This window comes from Eschrichtius robustus, chromosome 5, assembly GCF_028021215.1.
Source record: "Eschrichtius robustus isolate mEscRob2 chromosome 5, mEscRob2.pri, whole genome shotgun sequence".
NCBI classification, from domain to species: domain Eukaryota; kingdom Metazoa; phylum Chordata; class Mammalia; order Artiodactyla; family Eschrichtiidae; genus Eschrichtius; species Eschrichtius robustus.
The window spans coordinates 16,054,684-16,082,581 of NC_090828.1; the positions used below are offsets into that span (position 1 = coordinate 16,054,684).

A 27,898-nucleotide genomic window follows, 5' to 3' on the forward strand; every position below is an offset into this window, starting at 1 on the left:
GGTGCTTTCTTTAGAAACCAGCCTGGGAAACTGGGAACCACCCCACCCTCCGGTGACCTATTGGTCACCCCGCCTCCCCCTCCCCGCCCCGCCTGGTCTGGCCTGACTGCGAGTGGGCAACACCGGCCAGGGAGTCTCAGCCAACATCGCTGTCCTGGCCCTCCCAAGTCAGACCTTGGGGATACCAACCTCAGGGAATTTGGACTCTGGGGAATTCGGAAGTGACCCTGCAGCCCGACCGGCCCAGCTGCCAGGAGCCTGAGGATGCCCTCCCACCCGTCTCTGGGTCTTCAGGGTCCTCTGGCTGCTGCCAGGGTGAGGAAGAGCCGAGTTAATCTTCTGGCTACATATATACCTCAGAGCGGTCTGGCAGGGGAGAGGCCAGCAAAGAGACTCCTGGGCTGCAGGCCGCCAGCCCCCCCTCCCCGCCACCCACCCCGCCCCGTCTCCATTTGTACATTTTTAAAGCAAGTGGTGGTCGGTTTATGGATGTGCCTACTGGACGGGCACCTATGGGCCCTCGAAAGAAATCTGTTTCAACCTGCACCACCTCCATTCAAAGGTCCTCCTGGCTCTACAATTGGGAGGACACGAAACCCGGGAGAGCGAGTCTGCGGCAAGCACATCCCTCCACGGATCTGAGGGCTCTCGAGAGAGAGCACGCCCCGCGGGAGAGCACTGGGTCCACGGGGAGGGCTTGAAGACGTAGCCCTCGGCTCCAAAACCAATGAGACTCAGTCCTGGACGTTCTTTAACCCCTCGTTGCCGCGGGTCCCAGGGTTCCTTTTAACTGTGAGTTGAGTCTGCCTTTGCCCTCTTGAAACACACTTTGGGATCTCCCTCCTCCAACAAGGACGGGTGACCCTAGAAAGTGCTCTGGCTGCTCCACTCAACCTTTGGAGACAGAAAACTTGGAAAAAGTCTAGCTCGAGAAGTAGCTTAGGAAACAGGACACAGGCTTTTGTGGCCCCCAAGTGTGCAAAAAGGAACTGAGAAAGTTGTCCCCTTGACAAATTGAATCATTTTATGTAAAACCAGGTTGAACAGGGCTGCATTCTAAGCAGCGTCCCTCCTGTGTACTATGAATGCACGTGGGGCCCTCCCCACTTGGGTGGGTGAGGGAATGTCCAGACTTTTTCTGGTGTCTCCAGAGGCTGGTCTCCCCTTGCTCAGAGGGTCAACCAAACCTTTTGACTTTGGGTAGAGCCGAAAGCTGCCTGCTTTTCCCACTTGCGAGTGGATTTTTGAAGAGCCAACTCACAGACGGTTGAGCAGCTATACTCCCCCCTCCATCTTGCCTTCTTAGTTTGCCTTAATTAGGGGGTGGGGAGTTGGGTTTGGGGGCCCGAGTTCATGTGAAAACTGTCAAGTGAGTTAAGGGAAAGGGGAAGGAGAGAGAGGGTGGAGAACTCCAGTGCAGAAAAAATTGAAAAATCGTAAAAGGAAAAGGGGGAACTTGAAGCCCAGAAGTCATTGTTTCCTTTATTTCAAAGGGAAAAACCTGCCTGATTCTCATCCTTTTGATTGATTAAGGCCCTGAATACCTCGCAGGCCCGGAGTGACAGTCCTTGAATAGACTCGAGCGAATAAAGCGCAGTGCAGAGCGCGGGGCTGGCACTCGGGGGTGTAAAGGAGGCGAGTTCGCTGGCACTTACCAAGTTATAAATAAAAGGCTATGCACAATAGCACCTTCTCTAAGGACAGACAGTCTTTACAACACTCCTGGCGTCATATCCTGCTGGGGACACTTCAGCTCCTAGCCAAGACTTTGCTCCTTTTATTTTTCCAGCAGTTTAGTCTGAATACCATAATAAATTCCTGAGAACAAATGCTGCAGCCGGGCAAAACTTTAACATATAGATGCATCTCTGCCAAAGCATTGGAGAATCTATACCTCCAGATTTAGAGCTGGGGCTTCCTAGAGAGGGTTTTTTAATCAAGAAGAGGAGACCTTTTTCTTTCTCCTCCCTTCCCCAGCCTTCAACTAGCCAGTAGTGGGGCCTCCGGCCACTACCTAAGCTTCACACTATCCCTGCCCCCAGACTGTGAAGACAAAAGAACTTATCAGCACACTCTGGACTCTTCCTGGGAGGAACCCCATAGGGAAGACCCTCATAATAAGCCTGTGCCAAGGGGCATGGACCAGAGGAAGGAAGACTACAGATGTCTGGGGGCTCCAATGCCTTCTTATTGTAATTGCACCCCCTTCATTGGCAAGTAAGCCAAGAAAAATGGGCGCGAGGCAGAGCCGCAGGTAGAAGAACAGAGACATAGAGACACACAGAGAGATGGAATGAGAGGAAGAGTCACAGACAGAGAAAGACACACAGAGATACACACCGAGAGATAAGGAGACGGAGAAATAGAAAGTCAAGGAGAGAGACACACATAGAATGACAGACAGACAGATGCGGACCCCTCTCCAGTCTCAGCAGCTGCCATCTCCCTCGGACTGGCTCTCCCTGTTTCCGTGGGTGTACCCTTGTCTTCCCCGGGGAAGAGGCGCAGCGCAGGTTCCTCTCCGGGCCTGCCGAGGCTTCGGCGCCGCCGGGGATGGGAAGAGAAAGTGGCCGCTGTCGCCCAATCAGCGCGTGTCTCCGCCACCCGGGACGGTCTCCCCGTCGGCCAATCGCAGCTCAGGGCTCCTGACCAAGCTTTGGGTGAAAGAACTAATAAATGCTCCCGAGCCCGGATCCCCGCACTCGGTGTCACGACGGGAGGAGACTCAGGCCGGCCGCGCACCCGCCCCCGGCCCCCCCCCGCCTCGGCTCGTCGCGGCGCTCCGAGCCCCCTCCCCAGCGCTCCCAGCCGCGGCGCCGCTCGCCCAGCTTCGCACCCAACTTTTCCGCCCTGGGCTCGGGATCCTGGACTCCGGGGCCTCCCTGCCCGCCCCTTTCCCCGGTTCCACCTCGAGCCTCTCTTTGGACTAGGAGCGAGCAGCCCCCTCCCCGTGTCCCTCCTCTCTCTCCAGTCTTTTTGGGGAGGGGCTCTCCACGCTCGGGGGAGTTGCCGAGGGTCACCAGCGCCTCTCTCATCTTTCTATTTCGCCTTCACCTGGATATAATTTCCAAGCGGCGCTGTCCCCAGGATGACCACACTGGCCGGAGCTGTGCCCAGGATGATGCGGCCGGGCCCGGGGCAGAACTACCCGCGCAGCGGGTTCCCGCTGGAAGGTAAGAAAGGGCCTCAGCGCCGCCCAGACCCCGGGGCCGCGGCGGGGCTGCTCCACTCAGCCCCGGGTCTCCACAAGCTCCTTTGGCGCGTCCAGGAGCCCATTCCCGGGGTACCCCCGCCCCAGGAGGGAACAGTCGGGCGAGATCCCGACTCGATTTTCTCTGGGCAAACGAAGCGCCCTTCTCTCCTCAACTCCGCGGAGCTTGGCCGTCAGGCCTGTTCCTGGGCCGTTCCGCTTTGCTCTGTTGTTTTGGAAATGCCGTGGTGGGGAAAGGATCAGCGGCTTCTGAGTACCGGAAAGCAACTTCTCGGCATTTTGTCCACCCGAAGGCATCTCAGAACTGTCCCGGTTGCTCCCATGTTTGCTAAACTTTTGTTAATTCTGGAAGGATTTTCTTGCCGCTACAAAGTTGTGGTGGTGTTTGGAAAATTTAGTATTAATTGATTCATTAATTAGAGTTCCATTCATCTCCAGCGGCATCTCGAAGTTTCCACAACCCGTTTGGGGAACTGCCTTTCAGTTAGCCTGAAGGTTCCGGAATCCCAGGGAGGCAAGAGGATTTGCAAGCCCGAAACTTTCTAGGCAATTTGCGAGGTTGAGGCGCCCGAGCCGGGATGCTGGCAGGGTGGCGCCTAGCCTTGGCCCTCAGTGCAGAGTAGGATGTGATATCCAGGGCACCAGCGGAGGCGAGGGGACCTGCGAGCAGACCCGACTGTCGTCTCTGTCCCGAGGTGTAACAGGTGACACGCACTGACACCTGCGGCTTGCTTTCAGGACCCTCTTTGACCTTTGCCTGCGGCCCTCTTAGCCAGAAACCCGAAGGGCTGTCAGCTCCTCCAAGTCCCTTCGAAAGAAAGCTGCCCCAATTAGACAGAGTTTAGTGCGACTTCGAGAAGCCCTGGGTGAACATCTTTCTGCCAGGAGGCTGTTCCAGCCTCAGAGTCTCCCCCCACAAGTTGTCCCCTTTCCTGGGCCCAAAGGGAAGACAGTTTCACTGGAGCGAGTTATTTTGCCCTGGTTGTTCCCTTCACAAGAGATTATGTGCACCTGAATTGCTTAATAATTTGAACAAGTGTAGTTGAAACAGGGTCTGCGGCTGGGAGCCTGAATGGAGTAATTTCAGTGTTGAGGCTGTAACATGGCGATTGGCCAGAGGAGTGAGAAATTAGGTGGGTTCATCTTTTGGGCTGCTCTCTGCTCTCCCGAAATGACGTTCTGGGCGTCTCTCTCTTCGCCTTGTGCTGTCAGTGTCCACCCCCCTCGGCCAGGGCCGGGTCAACCAGCTCGGCGGTGTATTTATCAACGGCAGGCCGCTACCCAACCACATCCGTCACAAGATCGTGGAGATGGCCCACCACGGCATCCGGCCCTGTGTCATCTCCCGTCAGCTGCGTGTGTCCCACGGCTGCGTCTCTAAGATCCTGTGCAGATATCAGGAGACGGGCTCCATCCGCCCCGGCGCCATCGGTGGCAGCAAGCCCAAGGTGAGCGCGTGGGCCTGGCCCTGGAGGCCTCCTGCCTGCAGTGTCCCGAGTTAGGGAAGAATGGGCAGGGGGCAAGGGCTGACATCTGGGGCTTTCTGAGGAGTTTATCCAAATCTGAGAAGGTGTGTGTGTGTGTGTGTATTGGGGGTTGAAGGGAAGCGGCTAGAGTGCTGTCTTAGCTGGAGCTCCTTGATAAATGCTAAGGAAAAACTCCAGCCTTTTTGCAAAGGTGATAAAGCATTTGTTTTTTATGCCTCAGAGTCCTGGAATCCCCATCAAATTATTTTAATAGGCAAACACCCAAAGTGTGCAAACTGTATGTGCCCACCTGTTGCTGGTTTCTTCCCCAAGTATCATCCCAGCTCCCAGCCACTGCACTGCCTTTTCCAAAACGAATCCAAGGAACCACTTTTGATTTTTAATGGTTTCTCTCCCAACTCCCATCCCCAGTCGCCTCCAGTCCAAATTGTCTTCAAGGAGTCAAAAGCCAGGGTGATTTGTATTCTTTGCAATGAGCCAATGACTTGGCTTTTAAAAGGTAGTTCGGTGCTATCCTCAAATTATTTTGGTTCTCCTTAAAAAAGGAAAGAGAATCACACTGGCTGTGGCTGAGTGGGAGGGGATTGTATACGGTCTGCCTTTTCTTCTGGATGTGGGGAAAATCCAATATAATTTTCTAGTTGCCACAGGGCAAAACCAAAAGGAGGGTTCTGGTAAACTGAAGACTTCCAGACAACCGCCTCTCCTCCTGCCATGCCAGCCCCCCTTGCAACCTCTCTAAGAATCTCTGGAAACGCTTTTTATTGGGAAAAAAAGAGCCAGTCTCTAAAATTATCCATATTTGCTATCCTCTCTAATTTTAAAAAAATCTGGACGCTCACCTTTTGCATTTCATTTTGGTCTTCACCTTAGCTAAAATCTTGTGCTCCTTTGGAAAGGCCCAAGTTGCAGGTCTAACTTGATTTTTCTGCTCCTCTTTCAAGCATTCCTTTTTTAGTTTCGTTTTCGTGTTGATTCAGTGTAAGGGGCTGCCTTTCTTTATTTCCATGGATCAGAAAGTACGCCCCTTCCAATATGTCATACCTCTTCTTATTTTAAGCCGACTGAGGGACTGATCTGGGGAGAAGAGTACCCAGGCTGCTTCCGGGTGGGATGGTTTCCTCTCTGCCCCTTTCTAAAGTATACTGCCTCAGAGAGCAGGGGTCCTTTTGCTAAGCAGAGGGACCTTCCCAGGGGGCGCACGAAGGAGCGTCCCTCCAGGCCCGAGGCGGTGCGGCCGCCACATCTGGCCCAGAGGACTGGGTACCAACGCCTGCCTGCCTGTTCTCTTAAAGCAGGTGACAACGCCTGACGTGGAGAAGAAAATTGAGGAATACAAAAGAGAGAACCCAGGCATGTTCAGCTGGGAAATTCGAGACAAATTACTCAAGGACGCGGTCTGTGATCGAAACACCGTACCCTCAGGTACCAGGCTCATTAACGTCTTCCTGGGGCGAGGCGTCAGTCGCTTTTACCCGGGCGGGCCATCTGAACCATAATCACCCCAATGATCGATCTGGGCGATCGGAAGACGGCCCCTCCCAGGGCTCTGAAATATTTACGAGCTAGACGTTTTTGGCGTTTTATGGAGGGAGTGGTGAGCTGCTTGTCCTGGGGTTGAGAGCCCGCCGCTGAGGGCTCCCCAAAGAGGATTTCTGTCGAAGAGGCAGGGCAGGAAACGCGAGGCGGAGGCCAAGCGTTTATTAATATTGATGTTCCCTTTTAAAGAGAAACAAATGTTTTGGTAATCCTAACCGAAGGGAGATGGGGCCGCGCCAACCGAGACTTCACCGTGCGCGCCAAGGAGGGGAGGCTTCGGCAACGGCCGGGATTTTTTCCCGAGTCCCAGGGCCCATCCGGCGCCCCCGGCGGCCAGGGGGAGGCGGAGGGAGAAGAGGGGCGAGCGCAGGCGAGGGCGCGCGGGTTTGTTTTTAATTAAAAGGAAACTCCCTTTTCCCCCCTGCGAGAACGAGATATTTCGGAGCATGGATTTGTTTACCAGACTGGAATCTGGAAAAAATAAATGGGGGAGAGTGCATTTTCTTTTGACTTTTACAATAGGAAACGATTCTGCAGTTGAAATTTAAACCCTGTATGGCCTCAAAGAAAAAAAAAAAAAAAAAGAAAAAAGTTGAATTGCAGGGGACGGGTCCGCTCTGGTTCTTCCTGCCTTACCGCGAACCGCGGGGCGCAATGCCTTCAGGTTGAGGCGGTGCAGTGTGGCTGGCGGGAGAAATCTCTTAGATTGGAGATCTAGAGACCCGTCTGTGGAGTCTAGGAGGGAAACTTCCTACTGGGGAGAGCGGACCGAGACCGCGGTTCCCGGCCCTAACCTGGAGGTGCGAGCTTTCCAGGCTCCCGGCTCGCTGTTCCTAGAGGCCGATTATGGGATGGGGGGTATGAGTGGGAGGGTGAGGCGGGGTGTAGAAGGACGAGGATCCCCAAAGACGCTGGAGGAGACGGAAGCAAGCTGTGCAGGGTAGGCCTTCTAGGCCCCCCCACCCGTACCCCGACTGGGGGCCGGGGGGCCCCTTGCAGCGCGGCCCTGCAGGTCTCAGTCGTAAGCGCCCCCTTCCTCCTTCTGCCCCCAGTGAGTTCCATCAGCCGCATCCTGAGGAGTAAATTCGGGAAAGGCGAGGAGGAGGAGGCCGACCTGGAGAGGAAGGAGGCAGAGGAGAGTGAGAAGAAGGCGAAACACAGCATCGACGGCATCCTGAGCGAACGAGGTAAGCGGCGGCGCGCTGGGCGGCGCCTTGGGGGGCCTGCGCCTCCCCGAACTCCGCGCTCTGACGCTGGGGTCCTGAGGGCGGCGCAGCCCCGCTCGTGTCAAGGTCCCTTTTCGCTCGTATCCCCTGCACCCGGGTAAGAGCGTTCAAGTGAAAGACCAGAGACGCACTTACAGTGAACACAAAAATCTTTTCTTCTTCTTTTTTTTTTTCTTCTATTTTTAAACCTTTCCTCCACACCACTCGCAGCCCCACGGAAGGCAGAACTGCAAATTGCGGTCTGGGTGCGGGGCCACCCTCCTGCCCTCTGGGGTACCGGACTGGGCGTCTCTGAGCGGTTGTGAGGCTGGGGCAGTCCGTGAGCCTCCGGAGGTTAAAGGAACTTTTTCCGCCCTTAGGAAAGGCCCGGGTCTCCAAAGGGGTTTCCACATCAGAGGAGGGGGGCGCGGAGAGGGAGAGAGGGAGAGGGACGGGAACGAGGACAAGAGAGAGAGAGAGGCTCAAAACTCTTTAAGGCAGTGGGGTCCCAAGGTTGCACCACGTTGATTGCCTTATAAAGGTACATCTGTAAGTTGGCTGTTTTTTTGTTTGTTTTAAATTGGTTTTCAAATGCGGTAGGGTTTGAGCTGTGCGTGTCTGGGAAGTAAAACAAGCCTAAGCTCTGGGTTACAAACCGAGGGGGTCTGGGTTCTTGGGCTCACAGTGCCGGCACCCTTTCTCCGCCCAGGGGTGCGGACCATTGTCTTCTTGTTGGCTGCGATCTGTCAGCCTCAAGAGGGAATCTACCCCGCGGAGTCATAAGTGCAGCCTGCGGGTTGTCTTCAGACTCTAAAGGTATGCCCACTCCCACAAAAGAAAGTCAACCCCGTGGGAGTTGAACCTGGAAGGGTTCATGGCAGCAGGAGAGTCTCAGCCGGTTTGCGTCTCAGCACTTTTGGCCTTGGGGGTGGTTGCACCTCTTCCAAAGCACAAAGGGCCGGGAGTTGCCAGGTGCCCCCCTCCCCCAGGCGTGGCCTTCCCTCGCCCGGGGCCGGGACTTCGTTGGGCTGAGTTGACTTTTGAGTTGCCCTAGAAGGGCAGGCGGCTCTCCAGGTGGGCTGGGAGCGGTCACCCACTTCGACCAGCTGGGTCTGGGCCGTCAGCCGGTGGCATACAGGGTAGGACTGTGGGTCGGGAAAGTGGTCGCTTCTTTTACCTTCATTGCTCAACTCCGGGGCGGACCGCTGGCCCTCCGGAGCGGCAGCTTTACAAATCAATGCAAACTCTGTACACAACCTCGAAGGGACCCAGATTTCAATGTTGTAAATCCGAACCACAGATTTCAGCGATAAACAGGTGCCTAGATGCCCTGGCACACACAGGCAATCAAGAAAAGACACCAAAACCACGGCAGGTTGGGCAGGGGAGATACGTGTGCTGTTGCTTCCCTGCTTCTAAAGCAGGGGCCTCACATGGACTCAGTTTAAGCCCTTACTTTTGGAGGGGTGCGTTTCTGCCCTGGTCTCTGAGAACAGACCCCAGCTTTTATTCTAGGTCTAGATGCATCATGGAGGTGCTGGGGAGGGAAGAAGGCGAGAAACCAGCCAACCCCAAACCTAACGGGCCCCTGCAGGCAGCGGGGCAATGAGCCCAGAGGGTAGGAGAGGCTTGGGAAGGGGGGGTGAAGGGTGGCAAGGCTTTGCTACTTGTTGCTGGAGGCGCCCGCTCCGCAGCTCGACAGCTTCCTCGCAGCACTGGCAACCGAGGCCCAGGAGACAAAACGCCCCAAATGAGCTGGTCAAACATTTGTACAACTTTTCCAGCTTTTACAAAGAAGGCCTTCTCTACACAATCTACACTTGGAGATGAACTTGGGAGACAAAGCCTGGAGAGTCCATTGAAACTCACACTTTAGCTCGGCCCAGACAAAGCTCCGGCTCGCAGCAGCTTGATGTGAACAAAGGAAGGCAACCTTTTTATAATTCAAGGAGAAAAGAAGAGAAAACAGCCCCACAAAGGGCCGAGAATAGACATTATGGGCTTGCAATGAGGGATGAATTATTCAATGAGCCCCAATAGCTGCTGCGCCAGGAAGTTTTATGGACTTTCCAGCGTGGAAAAAGTGGCCATTTCACCTACAAAATGTTTCTAGTCTTTTGGGCCGTCTAGCTGGGCCCGCTGCCATTCAAGGGCAATTGCTGCCAGTTTTAAAATCAGAGTATTCTCCCCAGAGGGGGCTGAACCGTTGAAAACACACACGTACACACAACTCGGAGGCTGAAGTCTAATTTAATTTGGGGTTGTCAGGGAAGATGCAGCGTCAGTCTCTTCAGTGCCTCTAGCTCCCTTTCCGGATGAGCCCTGGAGGACAAGAGGGGCCCAGAGAAAGGACAGAGTGGAGTGTAGTTTGAAGGGAAGTTTCAAAACCTCAAAAAAAAAAAAAACCCCAAATTCCCTCTATCCTTTGGGCCGCAAAAGTCCCAGGCTGCCCCGCTTGGATAATAGACTGAATGTTGATAAAGGGCCCTGAGCTCCCAGGCGGGGCAGGAGGAGCCTGGCTGAGGAGGGACGGACGTTTGGGTGTCATGATCAGGGCGGCGCGCTCTCTCTGGAGGTTCCAGCTTCCTTTCCGGCCTGCCGGATGTTTCTGAGACTGGCTTTCCCGAGTACCTCTCTCTACTTGTTAGAGACTGGGACACAGGGAGAGAGGTACCCTGAAAGAGGTCAGAACGGCCCTCGTTTTTCTCTCCAGGGTCTTGTCCTTTCTTCTGGATGGCCTCTTTCACCTTCCCAACTTTGCCCTGTCCCTCGCCCAATGCAAGAGCAGCGCTTCGGACCGACGCGGGGCGCTCAGGCCCGTGCGCCCTAGGCGCGCAACAGACGCTGTGCGCCCCTCCTGGATCTTTGCTTCCAGCTCTTTTGCCAGGATGGAAGGAGAGGGTAGGGCAGCCAGGAACACCCCCCCAGCACCCTTCTCATCTCCCCCCACACCCCCCTCCCCACACACCCTTCCCCTCCCCAAGAGCCGAGCAGGCGCAGCGGTAGGAACCTAGCCCCGGTCGCGGCAACTGGGGCTGTGGGCACAGCCCGCGCTGCGGCCACTCAATAGGCGTCTCTGTTCCTCCCCCGGCGCTGCGGAGCTGGCCCGCGGGCGCCGCCACAATGGGCCGGCCCCCACTCCTGCGCCCTGCGCCAAAGCGCCGCGCCGCCCCCTCCCCTGCGCTCCGGCCGGCTCGAAGCTTAGCTCGCCGGGCTGCAGCCGACTCAATTGCCTCCTTTATGTCCTTCTCACTTTCATCTAGACACAGCCCGCCTCCCCCGCCCTCTTCTTCTCCTCTTTTTTCCCCCTTCCTTGCCTGAGGCTCACATTAGTGAAATTTCTGCAACCTCCCCCCATTTTTTTCTTATTTTAAAGAAAGCCCTTAACACAAAAGCAGTGACTAATCAATAGAAACTGCGCCTTCATCAACTCCTCCTCCTCCTCCTCCTTCTCCAGCGGCAGCAGCAGCAGGGTGACGCTTTTCCTGTTTGTGAGTTTTGGGAAACATTTTTGCTTTGTGCCGTAATGGAATTAGAGCACAGATGAGGACTGTAAATGGACACGCGACTGCAAGACTCTCGCTTAAATATTTAGATGCAAAGTTACAATTACTGACTTGTTGCTGCGGCTTTGAAGTGGCAGCTCGGGAGTGCAGGGGGAGAGAGGCCAGATTGCCAAATTGATGTTTTGATTGGGGCTGGAGATACACTTTCATAGGACTTTACCCCTTTTAAGAATCACCAGTGAGCGTGGGAGGTTTGCAACAATTTCAAAGATTGCGCCAAGAGACCCCAAGCATAGGTAGGGTGGAGCTTACCCTCCTTTTTTTTAACGCTCCCTTTCAATTTGACGTTTATGAAAAACAGTGCTTTTTTTCTTTTTTTAATTTGAGAAAGTAAAGGTGACAAAAGTTTTGCTTGAGTTTGTAAACTTAGGAGCTTTTCTAAAATTAACGAGGACGACATCAGCTTTTCATTGGGACATAAGATAAAGCAATTAAAAATGTACAAGTTTTAAAAGTCCTGCAACTATTTCATTTCCAGTGGAATCATGAAAAGAACATTTTATCATTAACGGGAGTGCTACTGACATCGAGGGGAGCGGAAGGCCGTTTCTTCCCTCACCCGCCCCCCCGGACCCCCCCAGCCTTGAAGTTAGCAGGGAAGGACATTTTGGCGCGAGGCAAAGGGCGGGGGGTGGGGGGCGCGGTGCGGGGAACAGGCGGGGGCGGGGGAGGGAGGAACTTTCCCACAGATTAAAATCACGGGCTATAAGATCTTAGGTTTGTGGCATCGGAACCTTTATTAAAGTGGACGGCCCACTCTCCGAGTCCATTTGTCAGAATCACGAATTTGACCCCAATGTCGTCTCATGTCTTTGGGGTAAATTTCATGTTTTCTGAAGCCCTTACAATACTCAACAAGGAAATATCACCCGTTTAAAAATGTATTGGAAATATCAAAACTTGAATTAAATTAAAACACCTCGCTGTGTTCTTTTCAAGGAGATAACGGTAACGATTTTCCTGTTGGACAGATTTGAAAGGAAACACCCGAGTTCGGATCGTAGTTTTATTTTTTGAGGATTTGTTTTGTTTGGTTGACTGCTGTAGACTCACTTTCTAGCCTTATTGAAAACATGCAGATTTTCTAACCAATGCTTGAAATTGTATGTTGATTTTGAAGTTTGATTTGCTTGTTGATAGCACCGGAGCGGGGACGTAGGGGCTTCACGTGGGTAATAATTACTGAAGGGTCATTTAAGAGTCCCCAGGGCTGTGCAGTAAAACTCATCGGCGCGGTGAGGTGGAACCAGCAAGTGCGCCTCGGTTCAGGGAGTGGAATATGCGGAAATTAATCAGGTGAATACAAGCGTTGCCACCGAACTCAGGTTCAACATTCACGAATACATATATTTTTAAGGGAAAAAAAATTCCTTCCTAACTATGAGGTTAAATGCTCACATTGTACGTAAATAAATAGCCAATGAATATTAAAAGCCTCAACAACAGCAATAAACGGTGAGAGAGTTTGGCCAGGGCTGGGGCAGAGAAGGTTGGTTCAGTTCGGTGGAGTCCTATGGCAGGTAACTTATTTATGTGGGTAAATAAAGATTAAAGAACCATTAAGAATGTACATATATAACTAACAAGACAGTAAAAGGCAATTAAGCAGTCAGTTTAATGCCTTATCTCACTGGCTGCTCTGGGGTTGTTTTACAACTAGGAATTAAAATCTGAAAAGGAAGTTTTCAGCAGCTCTGGCCAAATATTGATTAAGTAGCTGTTTGTTGATACCATTGTTACGCATTAAAAGGCCGGGATCCCGGCCTCTCAGTAGCCATCTTCCATTGTGAGGGATTCTTAACCACTGAGATCAAAGCAGGATCATTTCAACTTATCTGTCTTGGAAAATCCTCCTTTTCCTCTGAAACCTCTAAGGAGGATTGACTGAATTCTCTTTAAGAAATAGGAACCGAAACCAGTTACGTGTCCTAGGTTTGCAGAGAAGAGATTCATGGGGTGTTTTTAATTATCCTATGGTGATTTCTTGTTTAGAACTTAGGCTAAGATGGTGAATTTATCATCAAATAACTTCTCGTTTGGGGGGAGGTGACGAGAAGCATGGAAACTAAGATCCTGAATGTCACTAAATTTCTAAATATGGAAGTTTTACTGAAGTTACCTGCCAAGCTGGAATGACGTAAAGGCAAGATGTCAGAGTTTTGTGTAAAACTAGCTGGAGAACAATTAAATACACAGGAAACTGGGAATTAGATTGACTGCATTTCTCTACATATGTTTTCACAATTTTTGTGTTTATGGATGGTTAGATGAATCCCATGCATATTTTTAAACCTCCTACAATGTAGGAGCAGATACGTGTTTGTTTGTGTGTATAGTTTGTGTATTGTTAGAGTTTATTTATAAGTCGGTCACTGTGAGTTATGTTGGCAGTAAACTATACCCAGTTGCACACACACACACAAAGACTTATTTCTCCTGTAGGTTACACTTTCTAGAGTCATCGGAATTTGAGGTAACAGCACAGCTTCCCAATTCACATTCAGCACTGCTGTTGAATGCTGGGAAAAATATTTCCTTGAATAATTTTATGACTTTTTTGGCTGTTGATTTTTCGATGAACTGTTAGGCTTTGTTTTGTTTTGTTTTGTTTTGTTTAAGAGTTCAATATATTTGGATAGATTTTTCTTTTATTATGAGAGCTAAAATGCATGCAAAGGCTCTTTTGGAAATACCATCTCTGTGCTTAATTTGCAAATTCCGAGTCACTCTAACTGAGGTTGTGAAATTTATGCCAGATTCAGTTTTGAATATTCAACTGAGCATCATAGATCTGCCTGTGTGCGGGATTTTCTGAATCCCTTTCTCTGTGTTCATTTCACTACTAAATAACTGTGCTTAGGGTTTTATTTTTATTTCATTTATTTTATTTTACTCTTATTCACTCTTGAACAAGATGAATCTTGACATACAGAGTCAGAATCATTAGTGGGTATTTTCTAACATTTTGTATTATAATCTCCCAATTAATTAATAATCTATCTGTGCTCAAATGTCCTTTGCAATAGTCCCAATCATTGCAGTGTGAGACAACTGCCTGAAACAGATTAAGCTGCAAGTATGAGTCAGTGCAGATCTATTATGACTACCTTGTCCTGGGTCCAGATGCAGTGCTAGAGAGTTCTTTGCTGCATTTTCCATGTATATGTATATTTCATGTTTCATTTACATGTGGAGTTAAAGTGACTTTCCCCCCTTGGATATCAGGCTATGTATTCATATACTGCCAGGGGGACAGCAGAGTCATACTCTGAGTGGGGCCTGATGTCAGTACCAAGGCAGAATTACTGACTCAGTGACGGGCTATGTCAATTATATCTCAATAAGGCTGGAAAAAATAAACATTTGATATTATTGTTAAAAAAAAAAAGCACTAGCTGCCTTAGTGGGGAATTGTGATCAGAGAAAGTGAAAGGGAATTTCAGAAGTTGCCATTCTCTTGGAAGATGCACACCAAAGTGGGAACAGAGGACCATCCTCTGCTCTGTTGGGAAAGGTTTTCTCGCTCCGTTCATGCAAGTCTCGGGTAGAGAGTGGCACAGCTCAGCTTTCAGCTCTATCTTGCAGTGTTGGGCCAAACGCTGAGCTCCAACAGTGTTGAACTTTTGCTGGAATCGGGACGTCTCTCCTTTTAGAAAGCTTCCCCCACATTTCTGTGATGGTCTCAAAGGAACAGAATATATGTACTTTCCAGTTTGTAACTGGAAAATGAGCAGTTATCAAAATGGCCATTAACGTTATAAAACATTTATTTAAGAGAGATGAGTTAGAAGCTTCACCATTGTCAAAGGGAGCTATGAAAACCATGGAAAATAGTTGTTGAAGACACTTGAGCAATAAAAGGCCTTATAAATTCATATCTTCAATGTCTGTTTTCCTTCCTTCCTGATAAAAACTGAGAAGAGACTAACAGATAATTTCTGCCATGGAAATGGCCACTTTTCTTTAAAGAAGTAGTTGCATTTTAATAAAGAACAATGGTGTAACATTTCGAATTTGATTTGGTGCACATTTCTCCTGGAAAAAAATAATCCTGAGAAAGAGTTTTACCTTGCACGTTGCATATAACAAAGTTTGTAGCATTTAAATTTTAGCTGCAGGATTTTAAGTTGAAAAAACCCAAAACAACAAAGAACCCCTTCTCTTTGTGGTGAAGCAACTCAATCAAAGTAAGTAGTCTGAGTTTTTATGTCCTCCTTCTTACTGCAGTGATTGGGAAATGAATCTTCCCCAGTAAAACAAACTAGAACTCATGACAGGCAATAGCAAACTAGCCGTATATTTGTCTCCTTAAACCCATTTAGTGATTTGATTCTTATGTACTTTTTGCCCCTTAGCCCCTAACTTAGCCCCCAGTAAAGGCCAGCTTTACTGTATCTACAATAGCATATTAATATAAACTCTTGATTCTAGGAGCAATTTCCCACTCATTCTGGGTCCGATTCCATTGGATTCTATTTTAAAATAGCTGATCAAAATGCTTTGTGACAAGGATGGGAGACTCTTCTTGGCTGACTAACATAGGATTGAGGGAGAGGAAATACCACTGATTTTTCAGCATTAAAAATTTCCAGGATCATATTGAGAATTCAAATAGTATAGTTTTAAGGAGGCTTAAATGTAAATTTTAAAAAATTTTATAATCAAATGGTAGGCATATTTCTGGAAACAAGTACAGAATTAAATGTACTTGGCTTTATGTCATTACATGCAAACAATAAGTAAGTTAGGGTAGAATAGCTAAGAAAGGAAACTTAATGGCTGTGTGCATTTTATCTTGCAACATGGAATTGGTTTTTGTATACTTTCATAGTCAATGCTTGTATGGTCACATACAAATTTACATTTTTAACAGAAAGCCTACATTTGTAGGCTTGTGATTTTTATAGGTACACAGATAAACTAAGAGCACAGACACCATACCCCTCATCTTTTATCTTTTTTTTTTTTTTTTTGGCAAACCCTAATATAGGCATTAACTTACTTCGGCATTGTCTGGGGGTATTAACGTCATTTTTGTTTCCTTTATAGGGTCTATCTTCTTTTTGAAAAAAATCTTGTTTTTAAACAATTATAGACTCATAGAGTCTATCTTCAAACACATATTTTAAAATTCTTCCAGTATTCAAACATATTATCATGACTAAGAAAATCTTGGCCACAGGGTATGGGTGTGTGTGTGTGTGTATGTGTGTGTGTGTGTGTGTGTGTGTCTCCCAATTACCATGGTTGAGCTTAACCTGAACTAAAGAAAATTAATTGGTCCAATTCATTTTATTATAAGAAAAGCAACAGGTTCCTTCTTTCTGAATCCCCACTTGGCTGGTTTCCTGACTGAGGTTCACAAATACAAATGAATGTTTCTTGTCTGACTTAAACACACCCCAAAGTCCTTTTTCATGTCTTTGCTTGCCTTATAAGAGCATAGCACCCAAGGTAAAAGTAGTCTGTCTTGCATCACTGATTTTGCTCTAAAATTGAGACCAACACATTTTGGGTGTGAACCCTTTGAGTTCTGATGTCTGGTAAGATGGGGGCACATTATACCAATTTCCCAGGGTGATATGAGAATAAAATGAGAAGATACAAGTTATGTGCAAGTTACACTGATCTCACAGGAAAACTCAAAATCTTGTGGGGAAAAAAGCCCTCTGAACGTGCAGAAAGTGACTAGCCTACTGGCAGATGGGCTCTGCCCAAGGGCAAATAAAAGCTTAATTCAGGCTTAGGAGCGACAATGAAGACCAGCACACATACATGCACACAAGCACACACACACTCACCAAAAAATTCACTTTCACTGAGTCCAAAAAATTGAGTTTATAAGAAACTCTTTAATGTAATAGACTATATTGATTTAATAGTTTGAAAAATAATAAAATTTGAAAACCATTTGCTGAGATGTCAAAAGATATTTCTTAATTACTTTTTCTCCTGTTCTGTAGTTTACTTTTCTCTCTTAGACTAACTTGGCTGTTTAAAACTCTTCCAAATCAAACTTTGTTTTGTTTGTGTATTTGCACAAGTTTTTTTTCCTCCACTGGACTGACAAATAAGTTGCTTTTTGAAAATGCATCTCACACATACGTTCTTATTCCTGAAATCCTGGTGCAGTCCTTCATTTTGTGGAATCGTGTTTGTATAATTTCTCATTGTGTCCCTTCTTCAGCCTGCTTCCTTGTTCTTAAATGTCTTTATGGCTCCGCACGTGAGATTGTGTGCATCTTCTTTCTTTCTGCATGATTCTTCTTAATCCCTCTCCTTTAAAATTGGAGTTCAGAAATATTAAGGAAACTTTCCAAAATAGCGTTTGTTAAGCTGGAGGATACATTTCAATGACCTCTCTATTCAGTTTCCCTCTCTATCCAGCCCCCAAAGCTTGGGACTTCTGGATGAGTAGGGTGCAATGCGAGGGTAAAAAGAAAGTAGCCTGGCTTGTAAGACTTGCGGGGGGCTGGAGAGCTCCTGCCCTGTGGTTCTCCTGCTGGAGCAGCTTGCCAGTGCAGCCACTGGAGAGAAGGAAGGTTGTTTTCTTATCCCTGCATGCACTGGGCTGACCTGTCTCTGAAATAGGTCAGGCTGGGGCACCGCCAGTTTACGCAGCTGTCACGGCTTAGGCGTCTCAGCGGGCAGCCCGGCTCCTTGGCCGGTCGACCCCCAGTGAATTGATAAAAATTCGCTGGTGAGCCCTGGGCCTTCCTTCTGGACTGTGCTAGCCCCCTGAAGGCTTTTAGAGGCAAGGGGACTCCTGGATTATGGGGGCCAACTCTCAGCCTAAAAAAGGAAAGCGTTCTTTTATTCCGAGGATTGCCCTCTCGTCCATCCACTCAAGTGAAAAATACATGCGTTGTCAGATTGTATTTTTAAATCATATTTATTTTTGACCAGGTAAAACCTACACTCTGTACACAATTCAAAATATAGAAAAGGGCGTACAGTGACAAGTCTTCTTCCCACTCAGGACCCTCAGTATCTTGGCTGTCTTTCTAGAGAGTCTGCATAAACAAGCAATTGTATTTCTCTCTTACAAATATTCTCTCCTCTTTTGTTTGCACAAATGGTAGCCCACTGTAGAAACTGTTCTGCGCTTTGCTTTTTTTTTTTTTTTTTTTCCACCTTAGACTATATCTCTGCAATCACTCCTCATCAGAGGCTGAGGGTCTCCTCAGCCTGTTTGTATAGCTGCATAGTATTCCATCCTATTGACAAGTGATGATTTATTTAACAGCATTTAGAGTGTTTCCAATCCAACAGCACCATTTGGCACATGTGTGACTTTATTTGTAAAATAATTCCTCTGTGGTAGAGACAAAGGGAACGGCATTTGTGATTTTGATAGCTTTGGTGGAATTTGGGTTCTGCATTGAGAACAAATGGTGAAGGAATGCTCACTAAACATGGAGTGTGTGCGTGTTTGCCTGTGGCCACTTGTACAAGAAAAAAGAGACACTTCCTTCTACCACTGTACGTAGGTAGGAGCACAGGGTTTGAAATTTCTGCTTAGGAAATTCCTCCAATGTTTTGGTATTTCTCCAAATGTAACATTCTCTAAATCCAAGGAAAGCTTTTTGCTTTGACTTACTGGTTCCCCTTTTTATTCTCTTTTTCTTATCTACTGTTTATTTCACTTCGCCTCCATCAAAAATGGTACACTTATGTTAAGCATTCTTATTTTTCTTTCTGCGCTGGAAAAATTATGGATAGTTTTTAGAACAATTCAGAGACAACTTAACTTATTCTGATTGTTTAGTTACAAAAGAGAAATTGTCTTTCAGGGTTACCAAATTAGGTTTGAACTAGTAAGAGAGCAGATTATGTCTAATAAAACATGGTCTTGTATTTCTAATTTTTGAAAAGTGCTGGCCTGATTCTCTAGGGGTTTCTTGAGTTTGGTAAAGGTTAGTTTCTAATTTTATGAACTTTTAAGGGGTATGTATCCATTCCCTTCTAGGCACAGAAGACTTTTTATGTTTGTGCACATGCCTTGCCTCCCTCAAATCATTTCAGCCCATTTTCCCTTAAATCTGATGCTCAGGAATTCAGTTGGTGCTGCTGAGTACCTGGCTTACCTAAGCTGGACGTTCAAGTCTGCAGAATGAACCAGAAAGAACTGGGCTCCAACTATATGAGAAAACAACACTCTCCGAAGCCCCCTGAGAAAACTGGAGATGTGAACACCAATACATATTTTAAAGTCAATATTTCAAGTCATTCCTTCTTAGGACTGGGCCTTTTGGAAACAGGAGAACAAGTTAGGGACTAAGGATTTATTTTTGAAAATCAAAATCTTGATTCGGTTTTTTCAAAATAACAGAAAAACAAAAACAGGTCTTCTCTCTTGACTGTTCCTGCAGCCAGCCCCACTGCATGTAGCACTATTCAGCCAGACACAAGGCAGGAAGGTGTGTTTTCCTAATGCTAGAACTTTTGTTTGTGCTTCTATAGAAACAGCCAGCTGGGAACCCTGGTTCTCTTTCTGTTTCCCCTCTGACTGCCTTATGGAACTCCAGAGGAGTCAGTTGGGGATGTAAACAGGCCTGGCATTTAGAGCATCTGCAAAGAGCTGAGAAGAATCAAAAGCAGCTTTTTTTCCCCCCTCTCCTGGCTCTGTGCATAATTTGGATTGAATCAGGCCCATAATTTGTGACATCTGATTACTACCTGCAAAAGTATGCAGCTCTCCATGTAGGAAGGAGGGTCTTGGGAGGATTAATCCCAACGAGGAAAATTGTGATTTGTTTGTCAGGTTGCTGGGAGGTTCTCAACAGAAATTTAGACCACATAAAATCAGTGGTGTTCAGGTCCACATCAGCAGAATAACCACTCTTTAGATTCTCAGCACACCCTCACAGTGTTCTCATCACACAGGTGAAGGAGGTAGCAGGCTGAGGCGTTCTCTGGGGAACTGGCTCAACATCAGGGAGCAGGGGTTCCAGTGGGAGAGCTGCCCCTTCTCTTCTGAGTTTTAGATTTGTAACTTTTTAAAATAAAAAGAGACCCATGAATTCATCTGGGGAAACACTTCAACTTTCCGTTGCATGATTCCCAAGTGAATGGGATCTCAGTGTCTGGAATTATTGGTTATATTTTGGAAAATTTTTTTTAAATAAATTTATTTATTTATTTATTTTGGGCTGTGTTGGGTCTTCGTTGCTGCGCGCGGGTTTTCTCTAGTTGCGGCGAGCGGGAACCACTCTTCGTTGGGGTGCGCGGGCTTCTCATTGCAGTGGCTTCTCTTGTTGCGGAGCACGGGCTCTAGGCACACGGGCTTCAGTAGTTGTGGCACGCGGGCTCAGTAGTTGTGGCTCATGGACTCTAGACCCCAGGCTCAGTAGTTGTGGCACACGGGCATAGTTGCTCGGTGGCATGTGGGGTCTTCCCGGGCCAGGGCTCGAACCCGTGTCCCCTGCATTGGCAGGCGGATTCTTAACCGCTGCACCACCAGGGAAGCCCTGGAAAATTTTAAGACATAAAATCCTCTCAGCCCATTTCTAAAGGGGGCTGGGAGTCCACTGCAGGAGGTCGAGCGAATAAACTGGGTCTCCTCCCAGTGCATCCAGGGAACTTGCAATATGCCAGGGCAGAATACGATTTGGGAAGCTGTCCAGGGTGGAAACTTTCCAGGTGGTAGATTTGCTTGACTTTTACGCAGATGGGACACATCCGGGGCTTGCATGCACGCAACACTCATTTATCAGAGGGCAGTAGAAAGGCAACTTCTATAGCTTCTTACCAGAAGCCAATGTCTGCTTGTGGTCACTGGCTCTGCCAAGCTCTGAATGCTGCTGAAGTTTTGTCTGAAAGAAGAAGGCAAATGGAGCACTGGGAATTTAGCATCAGGTCAGAAACTGCAAAGAGCCTGGCTTAAGAGTGCAGGGGCAAGAGGGGTGCCTGGGTAGTGGAATGTCCCCCATTCTGCAGGGAATCAGCTCCAGGTAAAAGGCCAGGGTGGAAACTCAAGGCCTGGCTTATTTTGAATTAGCTTCCGGGCTTTTGTCAGTGAACTTTTTGGCCCTCAACTTCTGTCTGTCTTCTTCCTGCCTGTGGAAAGTGGCAGCTGGGGTTTCTCGGGGCATCCTGAGTACAAAGCCAGTTGGGGGCTGGGAAGGCCACCTCATCTCGTTTTCATCAGAGGCTCAAGAAGTGGGTGTGGAGACAAACAGATCTTGTGTAGGTTAAGTACTCATTCCCTGGCACAGCTTTGTGTCATGTGGTTTGTCCTTTTTGGACAAATTGAAACCAACGGTCACTATACAGGCTTGCATTCCCTGTGGAGTACTAGCACACACCTGGGGCAGATAAGGAGAGGAACACTTTCCTTACTACAAAATACAAATGACATAGAGAGCCGAATTTGGTCTGAATCTTTGCTGGCTGGCGAACTTTCATCGTTTTATTGAATTACTATAATTTAATGTTACTTGTTTAAAGTAATGATTTTTTCCCCTGAAATGAATCCTTTTTACTTATTTATTTTTAAAATTGAAAGCTCAAATTAAATTCATTAGGAAAGACAATGACTATCTTTCACATTGACATTTCTGGTACTTGGAAAATCCTTTTGGGAAAACTTTAGGAGACGGTCACTCAGACTGTAGTTTATAGGAAATTATGTTACCGGAACAAGTTTGGGTTTTGTACAGGGATGTTTGATAATCTCCCTGCCCCCCGTCTTCCATTCCCAAACCCTGTGGAAATGTTTCTCTCACTTTCTTTTCACAAAGGACTCTATGGGCTGACCTTGGGTGAAAAGAGGGCAGTCTCAGCTGCCGTTCCCTCTTCTTTCCTGTCTATCCGACCCCTGTCTTGCTTCTACCTGGCTTACCCTCCCCTTGTGCACTCCAACTCCACACACACATACCATTGCTTCCACCGAGCTCTACCTCATTCACATTGACTCAACCAATTGCCCTTCCTAAGGATGCAGTTTCCAAAAGGCCCCTGGGAGCAGATTGCCTGGCATGGAGGAATGACTCCCCAACGGCAGAATTCCAGGTACCCATGTAGGAAAGCTTTTTGGTTGGGGCAAGGTATAGGTTTCTGTTGCCCCTCAAATCACACTCCAGCAAATCCCAACTTCACTGTGAATGGGCAGGACTAGTTCTGCTATGAGGAAGCTCTTTGTGGGTGAGCACGGCCTTCCAGGGTGTGGTACCCCATTGAGCTATCTGGGGGGAGGCAGAGGCAGGTGGGGACCAAGAGCATTTCTCCTGCAGGTGGATTTTCCACACTTCCCGGGTGCCAGGGAAGGGACTTGGCTTGTGTCCTTTGGGATTCTTGGCAAAAAGCAGGGCCAGAGGAAGGACATACAGCGTCTGTTCTGGCTTAGAGCCATAGACAGGGAGGGCACTTTGGGGCCCATCTTGCCTCTGAGCCTAAAACCTTCTAAGGAGCAGATATCTGATCTGAATATTCATGCTTCTAGTGGTGGACCATTGTCAGAATTCAGAAGAAGTGAGGTTCTCCTCTTCAGAAGGAGTAGGGCCCAAGGGGCATCCATGATGGATCTACTGGCTAGGAGAGCTTCTGGAAAGTGTTCTGAAGCACTTCCAGGAGTCTTCTGGAAGGCCAGAGGCTCCTGGACTCTCAGTGCTGGGGTCCTGGAGAGCCTCAGAAACACATTGCTTTGGAGGATGTAAGCCACGAGGGTCCCAGAGGAACAGCTGGCATTTATTCCACCTGTGATATATGGGGTTCAGAAACAGCCCGCTGTGTTTGTGGACTCTGATGATCTTGGATTCCTGCTGAGACCCCATTGTTGGCATTTAGACTTGATTGATGTTTTGTAAGTCTTGGGTAATGACACTAGATACAAGCATCTAGAAACAGCCCACATCTCCCCCAGGCCCTCTCGAGCGGAGGATGAAAGAGGAGTCCTGGGCAGAGGTGGGTTTACCATAGAGCTGAGGAACCTTCAGTTCCAGGGCCCCTCGCCTGTGTGTATCCCTTCCAGGGGACCCCTAAATGATAAAAGCTTCAGGTCCCACAAAAATGCATCTACCCTTGTCCTCATTCAGTTTAGGGTGGGAAAGGTAGAGGCTAAGACACATGGGCTCCCTGTGCATGGAGTATGGGCCTGGCACAGCTGTGTGTGAGAGCATAAAGATAATAATAATAATAAAAATAATAATAATACTGATACTCAGTTACCCTCCACTTGTATCTTGGACTCCAGAGTTCCTAGGATACCTCCTCATTTCTTATGCCTTATCTTGTTTACTTATGGAGCCAAAGTGTGGGTCTGGCAATCCAGAGCTGCTGAGAATTTACCCATGTGGCCCTTAGGCTCCACAGCATGCTCAGTCCTTGCAAGGAGCCCCTTAGAGGGATCATGGACCAACTCCTCACAGGAAGCTGAGCAACCTCCATCCTCTCACTGGTTACAGGCAGGTGGGTAAGACCCTAATTCTGGGGGGGCCTTGGTCCCCTCAGCTGTAAAGGTTGTATTAGGCAATTTTTAGGTGTTTCTTGTAGGTCTCTGAAACTGTCATTGTGACCAATGTTGACCAAGGTTGTGACCAAGGTTGCTTTTGGTCACCAATTGTGACCAAGGTTGCTTTCCCTCCCCGGACCTCATTCTCTTCCTTTGAAAAATGGAAGCGTTGGCCAGGTGAAGGCAACAGTCTCTCCCAGCTCTGGCAGGTTGTGGCACCTGCGGCCATGTCCAGCTCTTGGTAGACACTGGGAAGCCCCAGGCAGCTGTTTGAGGAAACAGTGGGGCCTCCAGGCAGTTGGGGAATCGGGGCAAGAATGGAGAGGCCCCTGGTGGCCCCTCGATGTCTTAGAAGGTGAGCAACTCCTACTTGTCTTATCTCTGGGGGGAAGGATGCCCTTAGGTGCCGGAATAGTGAGGGTGGGGACTTGCTGCGCCATTGAACAGGTAGACACCCTGGCTTTTCCCCATCCACACAGGGAAATGCATGCTTTTTTGTACCTCCTGTCATAGCTGTGGCTTCCAGATGAGGCTGGAAAGGCCTCGGGGTATTGGTTAGAGAACTTCTCTTTAAGTTAGAGTTGCTTAAGCAGGACGGTAACATTCCTTCTTTCAAATCATCTGTGCCTAGACATTTTTTCCTGTGCCCAGAGAGGAATACACGAGATTTCTGGCAACCGATGAAGTCAAAGCTAGGAACTGTCTGGGCTTGAGGAGAGAGAGAATCAGACAATGGTGCATTCACTTAATCGGATTCTGCTGTCATATCTTAAACTTAAATTAGCTCCCTCACTAGTAGTTCTCAGAAACTCAATTGGATAAACAAGATTTGCTTTTTTTTTTTGCCTCTGAGTTAAAATACATGCAATATACACTTAAAAATAAAAAAAAATCATATTTGAATCAATCAAAAATTTCCACTCGAAACAGAGTTTGTGAGAAAACTTGTAGATTAAATGGGAGATAATTTCAAATCTGAAAACTTTTATTGTTTTTTCAAGGACTTTGCTATGAAGCATTTTAGAAACTTGAGGAGAATGTAAGAAATATTTTTCGTTACATTGAAAACAATTCAAAGCAAGATGTTGTAGCCTAACAAGGGAAGATTTTAATAAATTTTTCCCCTCGCTTATTTATTTTTGTGGCGGAAAATTATTTCAGAAATCAGCATCTACTACGTATCAAGTTTTTAATATATATTTTGAGAATAGAGAATGGTTCAAATGCTACAGTCCTTAATTACAAAGACTAAATGATAAAATTAACAATGTAAAATGTATTGTGAAAAGTCATTTTTTGTTTGAGGAATTTTTAGAGCATATAAAATATCCAATCTAATATATGCATGCATAATTTTTCTTATGTATCTGATATCTGTGGCTTAAATTTTGTTGTAGTTTTCTTTATCTTAAACAAACAGATTTTGTAAGCAAATACTGCTAAAAAATATCTACCAATCTTTAAAAATAGAAGCAGAACATTATAAAATGAGAACATCAGGAAGAGAAACTATACCCCTTTATACATTCAGAATAATAAGTATACTACTGTTTACCATATGAAAGAGTTTGTTTCTATTTTTTTTAGTGATTATCCTGTACCCAGATCAAATGTATTGCAATTTTGAACTTTGAATCGCAAATTAAAATTTTTATTTGATAAGAGAGAGAGTCACTACTTGACCTATAGATTAAAGAAGAAATCTGATCTCAGCTACTTTTGGTCGACATTAGAATTTTTGTTGAGTAACTCCATACAAATCAAAACAATTTAAGTTATTGACTCCCTTTCCATATCCATAAGCAGACATCTGACTTATACTCCACATGAATTGGGTTCCAACAGGTATGAAGAAGTCGAATTTGTGAGAGTTATGGCATTCATTTGTTTAATATAGTTTGAATAGCAAGATAACCGTATAACTTTTAAAATGGCAGGCATTTATAATGCTTTGCCAAGTTTGGGGTGGTGAGCAGTAGTCGATCTGAGTATTTGATTTCCCTTACTTATTTTTTTTTCATGTTTTCTTAGGGAAGGGCTAGTTGAGATTTGAAGAAGAGTTGTTATTCTGTTTAACTATATAAAAACATTAAAATATTTTAGGGAATGCAAAAATACATATGCTTCAGGTTAAAATAGTGAGACATCTTGGATATTTTAATAACGTTTCCACTATAAAGTAGCAAAAGTAGACTTTTTAAAACTTTATTCATGAGGTTACATTTGCTGATTAAAGTAATTTGAACACTTTGGAAGGACACTAACTTTCTAGTGGTAAGACATTTACTGTTTTCCATGCTACTATTAAAAGAAGTGTTTTTTTATTTATAGGTAGAGTACCATTATGATTATTTTTGTAATTGTTCAATTACAAAACAATTTTGTAATTGTTTTTAAAAATCAATGTTAAAGTACATTTATACAATTTAAAGAAAATGAAATCAACAAATGCTAAAACTAAACTGTAGAATGACATTCTATAATATAAAGTAAATATACATTCCACTAAAAGTATTTTTATTAATAATACTTAAAGACTTTGTTGTACAATTCAGTTTGGATGTTTGAGATTAAAAATATCTCTTTAGAATCTGGAGAAATTGAAACTGTTGCTGTTTGCCAGGAGAGGGACCAGCAGAGCAGGACACGTTCTAGAGAGTACTTATTCCAACCATTCTTCAAACGCTAAGGATTCTGTATATTTTATTTCATAAGTCCTTTGTGACGTCTATTTCTCACGTTAAGATTACAAAGGTAATTTCCCTGGAAACCAAGCCAAACCAAACCCCACCAAACTCCAAATTCACTTGCAGAGCACATTACAATTTAGACTTGCTTTTATTAGAATGATGGGAGTTTTCTAATGAAGGACGTGAACTGAGGAACAAATTCAAGAAATTACAGCACCTACTTTGTTATACTGTGGTTGAATTTTTATTCTATTATAGTCCCAAGAGCTGTCAAATTACCTAAAGGGAACAATGAGTTTCTCAACAGAAAAAACAAAACAAAAACAAGAAGGAAGAAGAAATTACCCAGAGATGCTGCAACTTACAAAACAATCTTTCCTGCTAGGCTTCCTTCAGGTTTAAATACAATTGAATGTTAATTCTATCAGACCTAGTTGATTTAAAAGCTAGGATGGATCAGTACTGATTTTTGGCATTCATTCATTTTTCCACTCTTTTGTTCCACTCTTGACACACAGCTTTTATACACTGGCTTTGCAGGAACCACTGGCGTGATCTCTGAACAATCTGTTGGAGGAGGAAAGGGCTCCTCCAACCAGCAGCCAGGAATTTAATTAAATACTGTGCATCCTGTCTATCTCAAACAGCTGAAGAAATAGCTGTTGGCGTAAAGGTACCAATGAACTTATGTTCTCTGGTGTTAATAGGGCAAGGAACCTTCTTGGTGGTTAAAAAAAAAAAAAAAAACAAACGCTCCAAAATACCCCCAATCACGTGATTATTATTTTTTAAGTTAAGAAGAATCATATCGAAGCAACAGTCCCGTTCTGTGGAGCTAGACTCAGTATCATGTTGAAAGGGACATGCAGGTTGAAGAAATTATTTTGTTTATTAATTCAGGTTACATGTCCTGCCAGGCTGGCTGGAAGAGAAAGGAAAGAGAGGTGTAACTTTTAAGCACACACTGATTTGTTCTTATTACATAACAAAAGTCTATTTCTTTATCATGTTATCATTCAGTTAATAAAAATTAGCTACAATAACAGCATCAACTTAAAAACCCCTCAAAGTCCAGGGGATTTTCTTTCACAATGAACATGAATACTGTTCAGAAATACAAACAGTCAAAGGATAACTTTAGGTCTGAAAGAGAAACCTGGCAAGGGTAATTGAATAAGCCTGGGTCCCTTGACTGTGTCATGGTGAGGGCAGTCAACATGTCATAATTAGGTTTATTGAGGGCCATTCCAACAATCTGCTTCTATTCTTCCTGCCTTATTGTCCACAGCTAGGCAAATAGCCAAGGGACAAAAGGAATCAAGTGCTGACAAAACATGAAAGAGGAAAAAGATTTAGCTGCTTTTATCAAAGAAACTGAGAGGGACTTTGTGTAAATAAAATAAGTGACTGGCCATCCTGCATTTAGGCAATGCCGTTTTCATTAGAATTAATTCTTGACATATTGGAAGAGTTCCAAGGGAAGGATTTCTACTTCTGACAAGTTTAATTTGTAAATTAAAAACAGTTGGTTAAACATGAGCCTCCATCAACAAAACTTAACCAAAGCCATACACGGCAAAGGGCTAAGCAGGTGAAAAATAGAATTACTTTGAAAACAAAGTCTTCCCCAAAATTATGCAAATTCTTATTACTTCATAACAAATGTTTCCCATTGAAGCCTACAGCAGGATGTCTGCTCAGGGAGGTTTGTTTAGATCACATTTTCTTCCCCTTTAAGCCTCTTTAGTT

General features: G+C 46.3%; 1 protein-coding gene across 3 annotated transcripts in view; it reads left to right on the forward strand.

Moving 5' to 3' along the window:
- Positions 1 to 3,088: 3,088 nt before the first annotated feature.
- The window catches only part of PAX3 (paired box 3), a 91,641-nt gene continuing 66,831 nt past the window's right edge, over positions 3,089 to 27,898 (forward strand). For 2 of the 3 annotated variants that reach the window (XM_068543763.1, XM_068543764.1), the window contains exons 1-4: positions 3,089 to 3,173; positions 4,424 to 4,659; positions 5,994 to 6,123; positions 7,290 to 7,424. In XM_068543763.1, coding sequence (XP_068399864.1) covers positions 3,089 to 3,173; positions 4,424 to 4,659; positions 5,994 to 6,123; positions 7,290 to 7,424 — 586 coding nt within the window. The remainder of the gene's footprint in view (positions 3,174 to 4,423; positions 4,660 to 5,993; positions 6,124 to 7,289; positions 7,425 to 27,898) is intronic. The other variant, XM_068543765.1, reaches the window with a different exon arrangement.